Source organism: Diabrotica undecimpunctata, chromosome 9 (assembly GCF_040954645.1).
Source record: "Diabrotica undecimpunctata isolate CICGRU chromosome 9, icDiaUnde3, whole genome shotgun sequence".
NCBI classification, from domain to species: Eukaryota; Metazoa; Arthropoda; class Insecta; order Coleoptera; family Chrysomelidae; genus Diabrotica; species Diabrotica undecimpunctata.
In genome coordinates, this window is record NC_092811.1 from 32,398,811 (window position 1) to 32,419,943 (window position 21,133).

Sequence of the window (21,133 nt, forward strand, 5' to 3'; positions counted from 1 at the left end):
AAAAAAAGAGTTCTCTCTCCACTTGTGGTAATGACCCATTAGCGACGCTATCAAAGAAAAGTTTCTACTGCGTTACAATTAAATAGCAAACATAATTTATTGCATTTACTAAGAATAGTACTACAAGGACTATTTCTATCAATGATCAAATTATTGGTGACTGTTGAAGGCATTGATTTTCACGTCATACCAAATACTTAGAGATAACATTTGATCATAAGCTTACTTCGAAACCATACATAAAAAGGTTAAAACACAGGCTTCAAAAAGCTTCAGGCTTTCTTTCAAAAATAAAGCTACCGTTATTCACAGGGTTAACATGACTTATAATTTATAGTGCGCTGGCTTCTTGGTGAAATTAAAACTCCTACATACTTGAATGCCACAGGAGAAAGGCACTGGAAGTTCTATTAAACTTACACGCTTTGCATATTGTTATATATGAGTCCGGCAGCGGAACGCCGTGGGTCTACGGATCCATCCATAATGTATGTTTGTAACCACTGTATCTTTTAATAAATAGTTTTGTACAATAGTAGGTGCATCATTAAATACATAACATATTTGGCGACGAGTCACAGAAAGAACCCACGCAAAAGTCGAAAAATGTCGTTAATTGGATACATTGAGCAGTTCAATCCTACGAAAAGTGATATCACCTCTTATATAGAGAGACTTGAGCAGTTGTTTATATGTAATGTAGTGGAAAAAGAAAGGAAGTTCCATTATTGATTTCTTTTATTGGCGGAGAGATTTACAGTGTCTTAAAAGACTTATTAGCACCAGGGGTACCAAGTTCAAAAACATTTGATGAGTTAAAAAGAGTTCTGATTGAACATTATAGTCCAAAGCGGTTAGTTATCGCTGAAAGGTATAAATTTTACAATACAAATCAAGAGCCTCAGGAGGATATTAAAAGTTTTGTGTCAAAACTGAAAAGTGTTGCTCAATATTGTAAATTTGGGCAATTTTTGAAAGAATGTCTCAGACACAGGAGACTACGATCAGTCCAAATAAGACGTAAACTCCTGGCATAAGACAACATTTCCTTTGAAAGAGCTTATGAGATAGCCTTGTTAATAGAACTTACAGAAGGTCAAGTTAGAAGGATGGAACAGGAAAATGTAGCGGCAATAGAAGGGAAGTTAGATAAAGTAATGTTCAGAAAGAGGGAAGCTACAGTGAAGAAAGATGATGGCCATCAAACTGGTAGAAGTAATGTCTAACCCAAGTCATGCTTTAGATGTGGTAGAAAACATGACTCATCAAAATGTCCAGCCAAAGCATGGCAATGTTTCAGTTGTAAGAAAGTGGGACATACAAGTGCAGTATGTCGTTCGAAAGTTAGTTTGTTAGAAGAAGATGATATACAGGATGAAATTGAGGAGGAAAATTCATTATTTCTAGGTTTCTTGTCTTCATTGGAACCTGAAAATTCAGCTCCAGAGAAAATAGTATTAGAAGCAGAAGGTAATTAAATTTTATTTGACATTGATACAGGTGCATGTCGTACAGTAATTCATATAAAGGACTTTAAAAAGTTTTTATCAGCTTTAAATATTTATTCTGTTAAGTATTGTTTAAAGGTATAAACTGGCGAGGGAGTAAAAATTGTGGGAGAAACTGATGTATTAGTAAAACATAAAAACAATACTATAAAATTACCTATTGTCATTTTAGAAAGTAAACATAATTTTACTCCACTGTTGAGTAGGAATTGGTTAAATGTATTGCATCCTAATTGGAGACAAATAGTTAACTGTTCATATAATGAATTTGTTAGTCAGCTGGAATTGGAAAACCTTGAAACTTCAAGTTTAATTTCACAATTAAAAAGGGAATTTAAATCAGATTTTGATGGGAATAATAATTCATTCATTAAGGGTTTTGAAATTGATTTAAATTTAAAAGAAAATGCGCAACCCATTTTTCATAGGGCCTATGATATGCCATTTGCCCTAAAAGATAAAGTTGAATTGGAAATAAAAAAACTAGTGGAGTTAGGAATTTTAGAAAAAGTCAGTTACAGTAACTGGGCTAGTCCCATAGTAGTAGTTCCAAAAAAATTGTCTGAGGAACTAAGAATTTGTGTAGATTTAAAAAAAAACATTAAACAAAGTCTTAGATAGTGATCATTGCGCATTACCATTACCAGAAAATATCTTCGCATGTCTAAGCAGACATAAATACTTTACGGTTTTAGATTTAAAAGGTGCTTATCAACAGCTAAAGGTCAGTAAAAATACACAAAAAATGTTAAACACCCATATAGGTTTGTTTGCCTTCACTAGACTAACTTATGGTATCAGCTCTGCACCAGGTATTTTTCAGTCGGTGATGGATAGTATTTTGGCAGGGGTACAAAATACTAAATGTTACTTAGATGATATTCTAGTATATGGTGAGTCACTTATAGATTGTTATGAGAATGTCAGAAAAGTGTTGAAACGTTTACATGACTATGATGTAAAAATTAATGTAAATAAGTGTAAATTTTTCGAAACTAAAGTAGAATTTTTAGGTCATATTATAGATGCCAAAGGAATACATCCTACTGAAGAAAAAATACTAGCAATTAACTCAGCTCCAACACCAAAGAATACAACTGAATTAAAGTCATATTTAGGTTTGCTAAACTACTATGGAAAGTTTATCCCGATGTTGTCTTCCAAATTAAAACCATTATGCAAACTGTGTCAAAATAATATTAATTTCAGTAGTAGCTGGTCACCTGAATGTGATAAAGTATTTCAAGAAAGTAAAAAGTGGTTAACATCTAATAGTGTTATTACTCATTATGATCCATCTCTTCCAATTTATGTCACATGTGATGCAAGTAGTTATGGTGTCGGTTGTGTTTTAAGTCATAAAATTGGTTATGTAGAGAAACCTGTCATGTTTGCATCAAGTACACTGTCTAGTACAGAAAAAAAGTATAGTAATTTGGAAAGGGAAGCCCTTGCTATTATGTTTGCTTTAAATAAATTTCATAAATATCTTTATGGTCGTAAATTTATACTGATTACAGATCATCAGCCATTACAGTTTATCTTTGGAAAAAATAAAGGAATTCCAATTTCAGCGGCTGCAAGAATTACAAGATGGGCTATCACTCTGTCAGGTTATCAGTACGATATTCAGTACAAAAAGGCGGCAGCAATTAACAATGCTGATGGTTTATCACGTTTACCCTGTAGTGATAATACAAAAATTACAGATTATTTGTATTCTTTTAGTTTGGTAGATCAAATGACTTTAAACTCGTGTCATATTGCAAATGAAACAAACAAAGATTTGTTGTTATTAAAAGTAAAAGATTTCATTTTATCAGGTTGGCCTAGGAAAGTGAGTGATGAATCTTTGAAACCATATTTTAAACGTAGAAATGAATTGTCAATTGAACAAAATTGTATCCTAGTGGGAAATAGAGTAGTTATTCCAAATCAATTACAAGATAAGGTGTTAGACTTATTTTACGAACAACATAATGGTATTGTTCGTACTAAAATGTTGGTACGTTCATATTGTTGGTGGCCAAATGTGAATGAACATATTGAAATATTCATATCATGTTGTAATGTATGTCAACAATGTCAAAATTTCACAAATTCAAGCAAGGAATTATGTCCGTGGCCGTCTGCACCACACAACTTTTACAGAGTATATATAGATTTCTTTGTTAAATTTAAGTCCACATTTTTAATTTTAATCGATCAGAAATCAAAATGGGTTGATGTAAAATTTATGTCAAATGGTACAGAGGCATCAGAAACTATATCAAAATTAAGAGATATGTTTACTGTAATTGGTCTTCCTGTCGAATTAGTCTCAGACAATGGACCTCCTTTCAATTCCAGTGAATTTGTGGCATTTTGTCAAGCAAATGGAATTAAACCATTGAAGACACCTCCATATCAACCTCAAAGTAATGGTGCTGCGGAGCGTAGTGTTCAAATAGTAAAGAAAAATTTGGAAAAAGCCCTGTTGACTATTAAGAGAGAGGAGATTAATAAACGATTGGTTATTCAGAAAATTCAAAACTTTTTATTCTCTTATAGAACAACTCCTACAACAGCTACATGGATTTCTCCAAGTGAAAGTATTTTTAAAGTGCGTCCTAGAACTAGATTTAATAAGTTGAAACCTTCTTGTCATAATAGTAAGCATGCATCTATCCCAATTAAAAATGGGCATACATGGTATAAAGTTAATGAATGTGTTTATCTTAAAAACAAACAAACAAAATTATGGCAGAAAGGAAAGATTATGAAAATTTTAAGTTACTGTACTTATCTAGTATGTAGTAACGGTGTAATAAAATTTACACACGCAAATGATATGAGAAAAGACAGAGGTGAAGATAGAATCCCAGATTCTAACGAAGCTCAAGCAGAACCTCCTATAGTGAGTGATGATGTGCCAGTGTTACGTGACAGTGTTACAATTGAAATCCCAGTGAATCCAAATTTTAAAAACGAGCCTATTCAATTAGAACGGAAGGAGCCCATTCCAATTTCATCACAAGAAGAAACAAACACATCTATACCGAGTGATGAAACATCCAATGATTGCAATATTAGAACGCGCTCTGGAAGACTAAGTAAACGCTCCCATTAAACTTGATCTCTAACGAGGGAGGAGATGTTATATATGAGTCCGGCAGCGGAATAAGAGACACTGTGGAAAAGACTAGGGGTCGATAGTGAGGTTAGGTGATGGAACGCCGTGGGTCTACGGATCCATCCATAATGTATGTTTGTAACCACTGTATCTTTTAATAAATAGTTTTGTACAATAGTCGGTGCCTCATTAAATACATAACACATATGTGTAAAGGGAGGTCAGGTCTATGACATACAGGCTGCTAGAGGGTTAATCTTCTATAAGCGTCATGCAAGAGACACATTAAATAAGGTTATATTATGAAATAAAGACAGACTCCGTTTTTTCCAATGTAGAGAACGATACAATAGTGATTTACTTCCCAAAAGTCAAACAGCACTCAAGACACTCAGTTCTATGCAAGTTGACTCAAAGCTTGTGCGTGACTGTTTCTTCTTGTAGTGCTTATCTGTATATAACAATCTGTACTTTACACCCGTACGTAGATGTTTCTGCCAGGAAATCATTCGCCTTCCTGGGCCTTCTTTTCCTTATACTTTTTCCTTTCAGTAAAATATCATATTACGTGAAGTGAAAAACCGTTTGGTTACATTGCTTACCTATAACGTGAACCATTTTCAACAATGACATCATCCAAACTGGTAAACAGATTATTTAAATGGACTTTTTCTATTGCGGACCAAATTTCTTCATTCTTATGAGTTCCTGATGGATCCATATTTGCTCTAATCGAACCTAGAATAATAGTAATTAAGTAAAACAATTAAAGTGAGATAAATTTTATATTTTATTTATTTATTGTCTATTGCAATTGCTTTTGAGGAAGCTGTTGGATGGATTGAATAGCCTAATAGTAATCGTTGCTGGTCCCATGCCCTGTTAATAATGACAGTTGTGGTAATAGCAATGAAATCAGAAAACTCATTACAAATCAACGAGGAAATACTCCAAAATAAATAAATTATCTGTATTTCATTTTGTTTTGTAAATGAAAATCCTAAACTTTTACCAGTTTCTAGTTAAAGGTCACCTGGGAGTTTTATACAGAGTGCACAGAGTTATGTACAGTGGATGGATATACAAAAAACATAATAGTTTATCGTGGTAAAGAGAGCAGGTAGTGTATGATTCGAAAATGTCTACTATCTCTACTTGTATGCTGACAATTATTACTTGAGTTTACCTTTAGGCAAATCATTATTCATAAAACAAATAATTTATTGTGGAACCTTGAGGTCCAACAGAAGAGGTATTGCCAAAACGGTACCTAAAAAATTAACAAGGGAGAAATTTGGGGTACTCAGAACAACTACTTACGTATTATAAAATTGTTTTAAAATATCATTTATACTAATAAAATAAAGTCTTATGTCATTTGATCTTTTAATGTAACTCTGTAAAAAGTAGTAGGCTGTCTTGACATTTTAAAACATACTTAACAGGAAACCTGATCAAAAAACAGATGACAATGGCAAGTTTTTAAATATTTTTACTTTTAAATATTTATATTATAAAACTGTAAAAATATAAAAACCAATTACGTCATTACCGGTCCTTAACGGTCGGTAAAGCATTGTGTTCGCGCCACGGTATCGTTCCTGGGGGACCGGTAATGCACAGTTCCGTGGTTTACATATTTTGGGAACGCAGTCAAACTGTTAATAACTGAAAAATATCATTTAATTTTGATATCACGTACTTTATTAAAACTGCCATTAATTAAAATGAATTATCTTAAGCTATAATACAGATTAGAATGCTAAAAGAATGCATATTAAAAAAAAAGTTCTCAGCTCCTTTATTAAATACGAACATGAAATATTAGAATCGAACACGATTTTTAAATATTATTTTATCTTGATTTAAACAAAACAATATTTATTTTAGTTCTTAAGTGCTAAAAAGAGCGCGGTATAGGGTTTTCTAGATGGCATTTCAGTTAAAGTCTTGAAAAAGGCACTAATTCTCAGGAATAGCACATCTGAAACAAAAAATTCCAACGGGAATACTTAAAAATAAAGCGCCGTTCCAAGACAATTAACCACTTTTTAGAAAAAAAAGTCAAAAAATTAATTTTTACATGCAAAAATTGGTAAAAAAATTGATTTTTTTTTCAACTTCGTCTTCAAATGTACACAATTTTGTTTTTTATTTTAATTTTCAATTAAAAGTGGTGCAAGCTATCTTGCAAGGGTGCTTTTTTAAGTATTTCCGTTCGAATTTTTTGTTTAATATGTAACAATCATACGAATTTGTTTCCACTCTTCTCGTTTAACTCAAAGATAAAATAATATTAAAAAAAAAAATCATGTTCGTATCCAATAATGGATTTGACAGAAACTTTTTTGAAAATATCCATATTTTTAGCTTTTTAATCTATACTTAAGTAGAAGCCACAGTTAGAATGCAGTGTTGGTTTTACGAAGCGAAGCGATGCCGCTCATGTCGGCACAGTGGTAGGTGTGTGGTAGTTTGGCGATAGACTGAGAAATCAGGACCTTACGCAGTTTGTTTAAAAAATCTTTACCCGTTAATTTACTTGAGATAAATAAGAGAATAAACAAAAAAAAAACAAATTAATTTTATAAAAAACTTATATACATATACACACACAAATGCAAGTAGTTTACCCTACACATCACGATAAATACATATACATAAAGTACAAAAGAAGATCATGTACTAAAATAACAAATGAGCTTTATATCTGAGATTTTTCTCGTTAATTAATACTAATACATATCTATCAGTAAGATAGTAGCAACAGAGATGGAATGCCTGCGAAGATGCTGCAGAGTAACAAGAATGGATAGGAGAAGTAATGACGAAATAAAGCAAAGAACATCAATAGAAACAGACATACTAACATATATAGAACAAAAAAGACTAAAGTGGTATGGACATGTAAGAAGAACTAGCGACAGCAGATGGATAAAGAAAATAACCGAATGGAGCCCCATTGGAAGGAGGAAAAGAGGACGACCCCGAAAATCCTGGAGGAACGAAGTAGACGACGCCATGAGTAAGAGAGGACTGAACGATGGAGAATGGAACAACAGAGAGAGATGGAAACGGTTGAGCGAGGGAAGGCAGTGAATACTGTAGAATCCCTAAATATATATATACATATCTAAATTGTCTTTATCCTCTGAATCATTTCCAATATTAATTATCAATATATCTTACTTAACGTCATTCATATAATTATGCCATTGCTCTTTAGATACGCGATGGTAAGCTTCTTTTATCAACCGTTCTACAGTTTTCTTTTTAAATGGGTGTTGTTTGAAGCCACATACTTTTTCACTTGACTCCGCACTATCTAAATCGGATTCAGCTTGCAGTATCAAAATCTTAACGCCATATTTTCCGTAGCGTAGGTGATAGTAAGTTCAAACTGTCTGGCCCTAACATCTAATGGCAGGTCATCTTCATCATCAGTCAATCCTTGATCTTCCAGCTATCCTGCGTGTTTGAAGGAATGTTTTATTGTATTGCTCGTCACCTCGTCTCAGGATTTACTAATCATTAGGATGGCGTCAAGAATGTTTAGTTTAAGATCGCCATTATTCTCAACCAATTCCATCAAAAGTCTTCTCGTGTAATGGCTTTTCAAACCCTTGATGACACTTTGGTCCATAGGCTGAAGGACATTCGTTGTGTTTGCTGGCAGAAAACAGAGTCCGATGTTTTGAAGGTCGCGCAATACAGGATGAGCAGGACAATTGTCTACAAGCAAACGAATTTTTTCCCTTTAAGCTCGGTATCTCACTTTCATATCGCTTCTTCAAAAATTTTCGAGGTCATTCACGCACTCTTGTTGGTTTTATAGGTCACCGTTAGATTTTTTATGTTTTTAAAGCAACGCGGGTTTTTCGACTTCCCTATCACTAAAAATTTTCGCTTCTCCGAACTTGTCATGTTAGCGGCCACTAAAACTGTAATGCGTTCCTTAGAAAGCTTTCCACCAACGCATTTTTCCAATTTAAATTTTAAAGTTCTGTTTGGTGCCATTTTAAAAAACAATCCAGTCTCATCCGCATTGAAAATGTCGTCTGACGCATATCGTGCCTTCAGTCCAGGCCACACGTTTTGTAGCCAATCATCCTTTACGTTTTGGTTAACATCGCGAGGCTCTCCGCTGATTTGCGCGTAGTTGATCTTGTGCCGCAGCTTCCACTTGCTCAGACAACCCTCAGATGCCTTAAAATTTTCAATTCCAAGTTCAGTTGCAAAAAACTCAGCTTTTGTCCTGACCACAGGCCCAGAAAGTGGAATATGGTTCATACGCTGCTGCTGGAACCACTGAAGTATAGCGCGATCTTCATGCTGAGGTTTCCGCAACTTCTTCCTGCTACCGCCCTCCATCCCGCTCTAAGCCACTTTTTTCTGTCCTTCCATATCGTAGCCACAGTTGACTGAGACAGCCACGTCCAGCGATCGACATCCGATTTCTTTTCACCTTTCTCTATTGCTCGAGTTATTGATAACTTTTCCTCCACCGAGAGCACTTTTTCAAAAACATGCTGACTGTTGACGTGATAACAGTTAGGTACGCCGCCCGAACAATAAACGTGAGTCACTTAATTCTCTTATAAAAAGAGTAGAATGGGTGGCCGCATTCCATTAGCGCAAAGCAAAACAACCGCTGGACAATGACCTTACCACTTGTGACTCAGGAACTTTAAACACAATAACACATTTGTCATCAACTATTGAACGCTAAAAAGTTATCGCTATAAAGAGAGCACGATATCGGTATAGAGAAAGAATTAATACATTGTCATCGTTATAGAGGAATTATCGTTATATAGGGAATCGTTATAGAGGGAGACTACTGTACACTGCCTATCTTACCTGCACTGTATTCTAACTGTGGATCCCATTATGGTGATTTAAATACTTTTGAAAGTACCTATCCAGCGATTCGTATGGCATTCTGATGACAATAAAACGAGAGACAACGATTGACTTACCTGAAAATAATATAGGATCTTGTGGAATAATACCTATGCTGGATCGTAAATGTTTTAAACATAAATCCTTAATATCTTCATTGTCTATTAAAATACGACCCTCGATATTATAAAGCCTGAACAATACTGAAATAATAGACGATTTTCCAGCGCCTGTACGTCCAACAATTCCAATTTTTTCTTTGCTTTTAATAGTAAAACTGTAAAATATAAATACGGTTATTAATTTTGCTTTATTTTTAAATAATAACATTTTCGATATTTCTGGAATTTTTAAAAGTCGTTAACCCTGTACTCTTTAAGTATGTGCGCAGAAGCAGTAGAAAAATATGCTTAATTTATACTATAATGTACCATAGAAAAATGCCTGTTAATAAAATAGGAATCTAAATTAAATTTTATCAAAAATAATATATTATAATTTACTAGGGGAGAGTCGCCTAAAACGGGGACGCAGTGAAATATGGGCACATTCAAAATTTCAGTAATAGAGTGGGGAATTGACCGCCGAACGACGCGTGAGTGTTCTTAGTTGCCTATGCCTACTAACCAGTTTGCAGTAAGTAGTCGAGGTGTGAGCTTATGTTTGTTTTGTGTACAGTCCAAGATTTTTTGTGATTTGTTTACCATTTCAACCTGCACTGTTGGTTGGTGTTAGCAAGGTACATTGAAATAATCAATTTCGGTAAGTAGACCTTTGTTTCCGCTGTCTTTAAGCCAATGTTGAGATGAAATGATGGTGTATATATAACGATGGCATAAAGATCGGTAATGTCAATAGGCAAAAAAATGCATAAAATAGGACATAATGGAGGAATCAGCTTAGGAAAGTCGAGGCTCAATGTACCAATAATGATGATATTATTGAAATTTAAAAGGAGTTTATGAATAAACACAGAATGTAACATCACAAAAACTATTAAAATTCAAAATTCTCAATATTTGGATCATTTAGTCAGAGAGGAAAAAAAAATCACGTATGCCTGACTAGTTATGCAAGGAAAAATATAAGGAAAAAGAAATCAGATGCAAACTAGAAAGAGACGGCAAAATTGTAGAACAAGTAATGAAATTCAATTACCTAGGAGTAGAGATTACTAGTGACAGGGATATAAGAACAGATACCACAGGGCAAGCATCAAAAGCGGCAACAGTAAGTGGTTGCCTTCGAGAAACCATATGGAGAAACAAATATCTGACCACGGAAAGCAAAATGAAAGTATACAAGACAACAGTAAGACCAATCCTAACATATGCAGCGGAGAAAAGGACCGATACAAGAAAGACGAAACAACAAATTAACAATATCGAAATGAAAGTATTAAGATCAATAGCGGGCATATCATTAAGAGACAGACAAACCAACAGAAGTATACGCGAACAATGCTTATATTAACAGGTGGATAAAAACAAGAAAAAAAAACTGGAACGAACATGTAAACCGAATGGGACCAGATAGATTAGCGAACATCTGTAAAAACAACAAGCCGTATAGCAGAAGACCCGTTGGAAGGCCGCCAAAAAGGTGGAAAGATAATGTACAGTCAAAAACGACTGAAACAGAATAAGAGGCAGACAAACAGGAGTAATCCTAGTCGCACGAAGAAGAAGAAGCAATCAGTCCCGACGCAGAATGTCTTGGCTCAGAAATCTTAGAGGGGCTTGGTTGCCGTTCGATAGGACTCTATACTGCTAATAAGTGATAATGATTTCTACTCTCTGAAAGAAGAAGCAAACTTAAGAGTATATTTCTGGTTCCAAGTGGAAGTAATACTTTGTTACGCAAACGACGCAATGTTGATAGCCCAAGATGAAAATAGTCTGCAAAGACTAGTCCACAGATTTAATACAAGAGCAAAAGAATTAAATATGACAATCTCATCCCAAAAACTAAAAAAATAGTAGTTAGCAAAGAACCAACCAGATGTAAAATAGAAATTGATGACATTAGTAATGAACAAGTAGTGGAAATAAAATACCTGGGAATTACATTGTCCAGCAATGGAAATCTGAAAGAAGTGAGAGATCAAGTACAAAAAGCAAATAGACTGGCAAGTCAAAACAAGACCCGACACAACTACAACGCAAAGGCTACTGGAAACGGCAGAGATGAGAGTACCAAGAAGAATTACAGGAAATACGCTGAGAGATCAAAAGAGAAGTAAAGACTAATCTTAAATATCTTGCCTATGTGAGTCCATTTGAAATAGGTAAAAAGAAATAATAAATTGCTCGTAAGTCTTATTTCTTTTTACCTAGTAGAAGTAAAGACATTGAAGAAAATGTAACGTACAGTGTATAAATGAATGGACAAAAAAATAAAAATAATGGAATAACCACATAAGCAGAATAGAGGAGACCCGTATCGTCCAAATAGCAAGAGATAATTCACCAATCGGCAAAAGAAGTATCGGACGACCGCGGAAAAGATGGAGTGACAATCTTCCATAGAGGTATTAATCCACCAATGAACAAGCAGAAATGTTTATAAAGAAGGAGAAGAAGAAGAAGTCAAGACCTATAATGTCTTCTTCTTCCTATACCGTCCCCATTAACGGAGGTTGGCGACCACATTTTTAAAATCTTCTCTGTCTTTTGCAACGTGGAATAATTCGTCTACAGTCATGTTTGTATAGTCTCGAATATTCCGCAGCCATGACTTCCTCTTTCTACCTATTCCCTTTTTGCCATCGACTCTACCCTGCATGATGACCTGCAGAAGACTATATTTATTATTTCTCAGTATCTGTCCAAGGTATGCAGTCTTGCGTACTTTTATCGTTCTCAACAATTTTTTGTCTCGACCCATCCTTCTCAGCACTTCCTCATTGGTGACCCTGGCAGTCCATGGAATTCTCAACATTCTCCGGTATATCCAAAGTTCAAAGGCTTCAATCTTCTTAACTATTTGCGCTTTTAGTGTCCACGTTTCTACACCGTACAATAGTTGCGACCAGCCGTAACATTCAACAAACCTCAGTCTCAGCGCAGTATTCAGATTTTTGTCACAGAACAATTGCTTGAATTTTAAGAACGCTGCCCTTGCCATTTCTATTCGTACCTTGATCTCTTGGTCTGGATCTAATTCTGTGTTAATGTAAGCTCCTAGATATTTATATTTTGTCACTCTCTCTATTTGCTGTCCACCAAGAGTTAGTTGTTCATTATTTATTGGATTCCTTGATACTATCATAAATTTGGTCTTATCTGTGTTGATGTCAAGTCCCATTTGAATGCATTCACTATTTATTGCATCTAGTAAAGTTTGTAGTTCTTCTATACTCTTAGACATAATTACCGTGTCATCTGCAAATCTCATGGTGTTTATGATTTCTCCACCAATTCTTATTCCCTCTTTTCTTTCCCATAAGGCTTTTGTGAATATGACCTGTGAGTACACGTTGAAAAGCGTCGGAGACAAGACGCATCCTTGCTTAACCCCTCTCGCAATCGGTATATTATTTGTTTCTATATCGTTCACCTTTACTACTGCTTTCTGGTTCCAGTATATAGCCTTAATAAACTCAATGTCTTTTTTGTCTAAATTGATGTTTTTTAATTCATCTATTAAGTTCATAAGTTGCTCTCGGTCAAAGGCCTTCCTAAAGTCTATGAAGCATACATATGCACTCTTGTTATATTCCCGATATTTCTGCAAGAGTACCGTCAACGCAAATAATGCCTCTCCTCACATTTCTTATAAATTCGGTTTTGAACAATTTTCAAGAGAATCTTTAAAGGGTGGCACATTAGGCCTATCAATCTATAGTCATTACATGATTTGGGATTGTTGTTTTTTGGTAGAGGTAAAAATATCGATTTAAGCCATTCTTCCGGGATGTTGCCCTCTACATATATGTGGTTGAGAATTCGGGTGAGTCTCTTTATATTACCGTCATCTAAGGCTTTTAACAGTTCAACTGGAATTTGATCAGGACCCGGTGCTTTTCCTTGTTTTGCATTCTGTAGGGCATTCTTTACTTCTGAGGGTAAAATTTGTAGGTATTGTTTTTCTTCACCTATATCTTGTTCATTTTCTCTCTCGTCATGGAACAGATGGATTATATATTGTTCCCATACTTCCTTTATTTTGCTCTCTTCAGTAAGTATTTCTCCATTATTATCTCTTGTTATGAGTGTTCTTCTTTGTCTGGTGTTGCCTGTAAGTTCTTTCATTTTTTTATGTAAGTTTGAGGTGTCATGTTTGTTGCTGAGTTCTTCCAATTCCTGGCAATCTTTGTTCATCCATTCCTCCTTAGCCTTTCTGATTTCATATTTGATTTTATTCTTGATGGTTTTATATTTATTTTCATCTTTATTTTTGTATTTTATTTTTTCAGTTATTAGCTCAACTATTTCCGGTGCCATCCAGTCTTTTTTAGTGGTTTTCTCTTCTTCGCCTAGGACCTCCTTTCCCGCTTTTAGTATGGCTTTTTTCATATATGCCCATTCAACGCTTCCTTCAGTTAATTTATTTATCTCTGCGTTTAGTTGCTGTTGGCAGTTGTCGTCTTTTAGGTTTTTGATGTTAATTTTGGTGGTTTTAACTTTTTTCTCCGGTTTCCTGAGTTTAATGTTGACGTTTGCTAGTAATAGATTATGATCCGTATCTGCATCTGCGCTTGGATAGGTTTTTGCACTTTGTACTCCATTACGAAACTTTTTGTTAATCGTTATAAAATCTATAATGTATACTATTTCATTTATTTGACTTTTTTTCAAGGCATTTATTACGTTCAAACCGGCTACATAAGTTGTTTTTAACTTTTAGAGCAATATCTTCTTCTTCTTCTTCTTCGGCTTTTCCCATTATGAGTTCGCCGTTTTCGTCCTCCACAGCACTCTATTCTCGCAATCACATTCTCTGAGGTCTCTATCTATTATAGCATTTCCGACGTATGATTTCCATCTTGTAGCAGGTCTTCCTCTCCGTCTTCTTCCCGGCGGGTCCCAGTTTAATATTCTTTTCGGCCACCTATGCTCTGGCATTCTTTGTACATGCCCGTACCACAACAGGGCTCTGTTTTCCAACTTTTTTGTAATTGAGCATTTTACTTCCATTCTGTTCCATATTTCCTCCGTTCTTATTCTATCCGCTCTTGTGATTTGTAGACATCTTCTCATAAAGTCCAGTTCAACTGTTCTTATTTTGTTTCGTATTGGTGTTGTCATTGGCCATACTTCCGCTCCATATGGGTAATATTCATCACTATGCTTTGAAAGGTCCCCTTTTTGTTTCCTTTGGTTAGAGTGTTGTTCCATATCACTCCATGAAGTGCTCTTGTGGCTTGTTTTCCCCGTGCTATTTTCATTTCTATATCTTTCATACAAGTACCATCTCGGCTAATCATTGACCCTAAATACTTAAAAGCCTTACAACTCTTAATAGTCTCTTCTTCTAAACTTAAGTTTAAATCTGCAACCTCCTGTCCAATACATAAGTATTTGGTCTTGCAAATATTTATCTCGAGTCCCCAAAGTTCATATTCTTCCTTTAATTTCCTTATCATATATTCCATATCCTCCCTGTCTTGTGCAAAAATGACTTGATCATCTGCGAAAAGTAGTGAATGTAATATATTCTCTTGTACTGGTATGCCCATTGTTCCGCATTTTCTATACCATCTTTTCAAAGCCTGATCTATATATATGTTACGAGCAAAGACCGAAATTGGACAATCCTAACATTGTACAGAAATTATTGTCCACTTCTAGCATTGTACCCCCAAACTGTACAATGTCCGAAATAATCAAAATAATTGTCGAAACGCTCATCAGTTCGAATCGATTATTATTGACAAGCGACACACCAAATCAAAAATTGAAAAATCGAATCGAAGAAGAAATTGTTCTACAATAAAGATATTGTTAGTGAAACATTTCAAAGCTTCAAGAGATAGATACATCACTATAATAAATAAGGAAGATGTTTGTAAAACATCTTAGATTTTCAAGAGATATGTTTGATAATTTAAAATAATTTAATTCTACGAATCCAAAAGTCAAAAACGCTGGTTAATTATGGATTTATAACCTCAATTGATGTTTGTTTGTAGTTAATAACAAATGGGAAATAATCGTAAAAATCGATATGAATCGATATTGGATATATTATCTTAAACTTTGACGCATGGCTACTTATTGAAATTCGAACATTGTACAGCAATTCTTTTATACAAAGTCCGCCGATTATATATATTTCGGAGATTGTACAGTAAAGGGGTACAATGCTAGAAGTGGACAAGATTTTTTGTACAATGCTAGGATTGTCCAATTTCGGACATTGCTCATAACATATATATTGTTTATATATGTTAAAAAGTGTAGGAGAGACCACATCCCTGTTTGAGGCCTTTTGTTGCGGTGATTGTTTTTGTTATTTCATTACCTAACTTTATTTGCACTTGTGTTTCTTTATACAGTCTTTGTGTTATAGTCACCCATTTCTCTCTAACGCGCATTCTTCAGCATTCTAGAGCGATGTTATTAAGGAATAAAATTGCTTAATAAAAATAAACTCAAATATTCACTAGGAAGACACTTACCTAATATTTTTTAATACTTTTTGTTCCGATGTGTTGTAAACTAAAGAAACGTTTTCGTACTTTATTTCTCCAAACGATGGCCAATTTGTCAATGTACGTCCTTGCAATTTATCTTCAGATTCAATGTCAGTATATTCCAAAACTCTTTCTATACCTGTCATATTATTTTCTATTTCTGTGTATTGCCTAATAACGGACTGTAGAACACTAGTAAGCAACATAGCTTGAGTTATTGCTAACCCAACGTCACCAGCTTTAGTATCTAAAACATAATATATAGCTAAATATTTATTAATATTATAGGCTGAAAAAAACATAATGCCCGATAAGAATGAATAAGTAAGTCAAGTACAGTAGAGCGTCGATTATCCGAACAGCCGCGTATCCGAACTCCCGACCTATCACGTAAACACTCGATTGAAAATACCTAAACTTATAAATATAAGTTTATATTATATTTACATTTTGTTCTTTCTATGAAAGATAAATACGAGATTAATAAACGATTAGAGGAAGGTAAATCTGAAATCAAGTTATCCAATGAATATAAAGTTGGTAAATCTACCATTACGGATATAAAAAAACAGAAGAAGAGTATAAGTAACTTTATGTCCTTTTTTGTATTTAATGAAGCACAGACTAACAAAACAGCAATTTATTTACTTATAAAACGGTTACATATAATTCAATTGATAATAGCAGCGTGGACATTCTGAGCTGCTCATCGACATAACATAACCTCACCTAAGCCTGTCTAATTTTTTCGAAGTGTCTACTGTTCCGATACAGGATTAATATATAACATGTACCAGCTTGATTCTTCATACGGATCCACAAGTCGTAAAACGATGAAACTATATATAAGTGGTTTTCTCAAAAGATCCCGGGGAAAACCTATTTCTGGTCTGATTCTATGGAAAAGCAGCTCAGTTTAACGAAAAACCCGGAGAGCTGTCAAATTTTAAAGCAAGCACCGGCTGGTGTTAAACGATTTAAGCCGAGACATGACAATCGTGAGTTTCAAATACAATAAGAAAAACTGTCTAATTCATCAGCAGTAAATTAATTCAAAATCAAACTTGGGAAGTTCGAAAAATTTTATAATGCAGACGGAACTGTGCTCAAATGAAAAGTTTTGCCACGAAAAACTCTTTCGTTCCGTCGTGAATTAGCGGCATCTGGATCTAAAATAAATAGAGATCGTATCACTGCCTTAGCTTGTGCTAATGCTACTCTCAGTTACCGATTGCATATGCCAGTCATTGGTAAAAGCAAGAAACGACGTTGTTTTAAACACTTTAAGATGTCTGCGATGTCTGTCTTTTACACTTCGCAAAAGAGTGCTTGGATGGATAGTAGGTACAATCATTAGGGCATGGTTTATAAAAAAATTTATATTCTTTGTTAGAGCCCATTAGTTAAAAAGTGGTAAAATAAAGAAATCGTGATTGCTTCTTGATAATATCCCAACTTATCCATCATATGACATCGTAAATGAAAAAGACGATTTTATAAAAGTCTTGCTTCTTCCACTTAATGGTGACTTCATTATTATAGCCCATGGATCAAGGCGTTATTCAGGTTTTCAATATTATAGAAGCAGATAATCTGCGGTACTGTTTACTCTATTCACTTGATCTTTTACTTCTGTTTCGAGCTTTCCGGAGCTAGATAATGTGATTTAAACTCCATTACTTGTTCTATTATCAGACCTTCCAGCTCCAATTTACATATTAGTAAATTTGCTGTTATAACCATGCATTTTGTCTTTTTTGGGGAAATTGTCATATTAAATTTTCGGGCGGTTATATAAAATTAGGGCAGCATACGTTGTTGATCATCTTCAATCTGAGAGAATAGGTTGAGCAACAGAGGACTCAAGGAGTCTCTCTGTCTTATCCCATTGCCAGCTTCAATAGGGTCAGTTAGTTCTTCTTCTATTTTAACTTTTATTGTGTTATTTTGGTAGATATTTTCAATCGTTTTGATTATTCCCAGAAGTATCTCTCTTATAATATAGCATCGGTGCATGATCTCGCTGACCTAAAACCTTGTCGTTCTTTTTGTAGTGTTATAATTTCATTTAATTTATTTGTTATTACTTTGTCTGTTAATTTTAGTGTTGTGTTTAATAAATTAAGAGGTATTAGGATGCTCGATCTCCATTCTTGAAGAAGTCTGTTTTGTTTTATTATTTTTCCGATTAGTTCTTAGTTGTTTGGTCAGATCTGCTCATTCTTACTTTAGAAGTTCGTTCAGTATTCTGTTCTTTCCTGGTGGTTTTCTTTTGTTTAATTTCCTTAATGCTTTCTTTACCTTTTCCTCCTCAATATTTATTTTTTCGTTTATCGTCACCTCTGGTGTTGGTGGTTTATTATAGTTAACTTTAGGAAATAGGGATCAAAAGTAGTCTGCTCATGTTTCCTTCTAAATGTGTTTCGTTTTTATTAGTTTGTTCATTTTTTTCTTTGTCCTCTGATCATTATCCATATTTCTTTTTGTGTTTCGTAGAAGTCGTGTCCCATCAGTTTTTAGAAGCTCTGTTAGTATTCCCTTTTTATTTGTCTAATTAACGTATTCATTTCATTTCTGTTTCGTTTACAGTGGTTGTATGCTTGTTGTGTTTGTTGTGTTCTGTATTTTAAAAAAGCTTTCTTCTTTTCTTCACATTTTGTCTTCATTTTCTCTCTAAACCATTGGGTTTTCTTTTTTGGTATGTTAGTGTTCGATACTATCCTTTCTCTAAGTGATCCTAATACTCCATCAATTATGTTATTTTTGAGTTTATCCTAGCTTTTCTCGATTATTCCCAACGATATTCTCTAATATTCTGTTTCTGCATAAGTACATCGTGGATTGTGTATTTAGTCCTTCGATTTTAATTTTTGATTTTGTTGGCGTCGCTCTCTTGGGTGTGAAGTATTTCATGATGATTCCACCCAAGAACTGAAACACAGAGCTACAGAAGATACAGCACCAATTTCTCCGGATATGGTTAAAAAGTCAAAGTCGGTCAAAAAGATGAATTTTCATTCAGAATGAATTTCTGGCTCCAAAGACAAGATGGTCATACTAAACACCACCTTTAATATTTTGCTATGTTATCCGTATATCTCAGAAACTGTACATTTGGAAACGTCGCAAATATAAAATTATAAATCGCTTGTCCATCTAATATACATAACCAAAATTTTGTTACTATATCGTACAGGGTGTAGTATATATCTTTGTTTTCATACTTTCACACTGTATATGTGTGTTTTGTCAATTATCAGAAAGCGTTTGATAAAATAATGTCAATTATCAGAAAGCGTTTGATAAAATAAACTATGACGAATTGATAGCAATAATAAATTCACTTATATAGACAGCAGAGACCGCCATATAATAAACAATATCTATTACAAGCAAACTGTAGCTGTTAGAGTTAGAGATGGTTTAAACGACATCATAAACATAGAGGTATGCGACAGGGATGCATACTGTTCCCATTATTATTCAATATACATTCAGAGTACAATATGAACCTAGCGGTAAAAATATAGATGAGGGAATATTAATAAATAGAGAAAGACTGAACAATATAAGATAAGCTAGAACTTGTCATTATTGCAGTGAGTCTGAAAGGTCTGTAGACGCTTGTTTCCAGGAAGCAGAAGTAAGTAGGAGATTTGAGCTTGATTTTAACATTAAAAAAAAAAACAAAATACGTGGGTAGAAACAAAGATAGGATAGCATCGTGAAAATTATTAGTTAACCAACAACTTAGATCACAAAGGGTATATTAGTATAGATTACCATAAACCATTACAAATATCTTGGCCAATGATTAACTACAATATTGACCCAGAACAAGAAATCTAACCGATAATTGCTCAAGCTAGAGATAGTTTCTTTAATATTTATGGTCTAGTCTGCGATACACATATTTATATCAAACTAAGATTCAAACTTGTAAAATGCTTGGTTTGGCCTGTTGTTCTCTATGGCGTCAAAGACTGGACTCTTCTTTAAGTGTCATCTCCGCGACGAAGGTTGGCAATCGTCGTGGCTATTCTGACCTTCGAGGCAGCTACTCTGAACAATTGCCTTGAGCTGCAACCAAACCACTCTCTCAGGTTCTTCAACCAGGAAACGCGTCTTTTCCTACGCTTCTCCTAACCTCTACTTTTCCTTGAATTATGAGTTTCAAGATGTTCTACCTTTCGCCTTTTATCACATGTCCGAGATACTGCAATTTTCTTTCTTTTATTGTATCTTCCATTTCCCTCTCTCTACCTATTCTCCTTAACACTTCTGTATTCGCTCTATCCATCCATGGAATCCTTAACAATCTTCTAAATATCCATATTTCAAACGAGTTAAGTCAATTTATTGTATTCCGGTTTTTTTCTCGGCCAATGATTAACTACAATATTGACCCAGAACGAGAAATTAAACAGATAATCGCTCAAGCTAGAGAAAGTTTCTTTGAGATTAAGAAACTAAGATTGAAATTTGTAAAATGCTTGGTTTGGTCTTACGTTTTCTATGGCGTTAAAGACTGGACTCTAAATATAGATAATGAATAAGTTCGACGCATTTTAAATTGCAATGTGAGTTGACCAGATAATTTTAAAAAGTTCTTGGACTGTTAAAACAATTGAAGAATTTCTACATAGACATAGATTCTAAATAGAGCAAAACAACTATTGAAAACTATTAAATAAGAAAACCAGTCATTTGGGTCATTTGATGAGTAATTAAAAGTGCTATATTCATCAATTGATAATTAAGGGTAAGATAGAGGGGAAACGAGGTATTGGAAGAAAAAAATTATCCTATTTGCTTACTATTAAAAACCGTACAGGACTAGGCTTCGAAAAACTTATGTGTATAGCTAAAAGCAGAGAAATGTTGGCCTCCATAACTGCTAACCTCCAATGTTGGAGACGGCATATGGGGAGGAAGTAATAATGTGATAGACATTTATTTCGAAACTAATTATTT

At 34.3% G+C, this 21,133-nt stretch overlaps 1 protein-coding gene across 1 annotated transcript in view; it reads right to left on the minus strand.

Moving 5' to 3' along the window:
• Positions 1 to 21,133, minus strand: part of LOC140449781 (ATP-binding cassette sub-family C member 4-like) — a 92,090-nt gene that overhangs the window by 18,898 nt on the left and 52,059 nt on the right. The window contains exons 10-12 of the mRNA XM_072543128.1: positions 16,145 to 16,406; positions 9,600 to 9,799; positions 5,223 to 5,358 (exon numbers count right to left, since the gene is read on the minus strand). Of these exons, the coding sequence (XP_072399229.1) occupies positions 5,223 to 5,358; positions 9,600 to 9,799; positions 16,145 to 16,406 (598 nt within the window). The remainder of the gene's footprint in view (positions 1 to 5,222; positions 5,359 to 9,599; positions 9,800 to 16,144; positions 16,407 to 21,133) is intronic.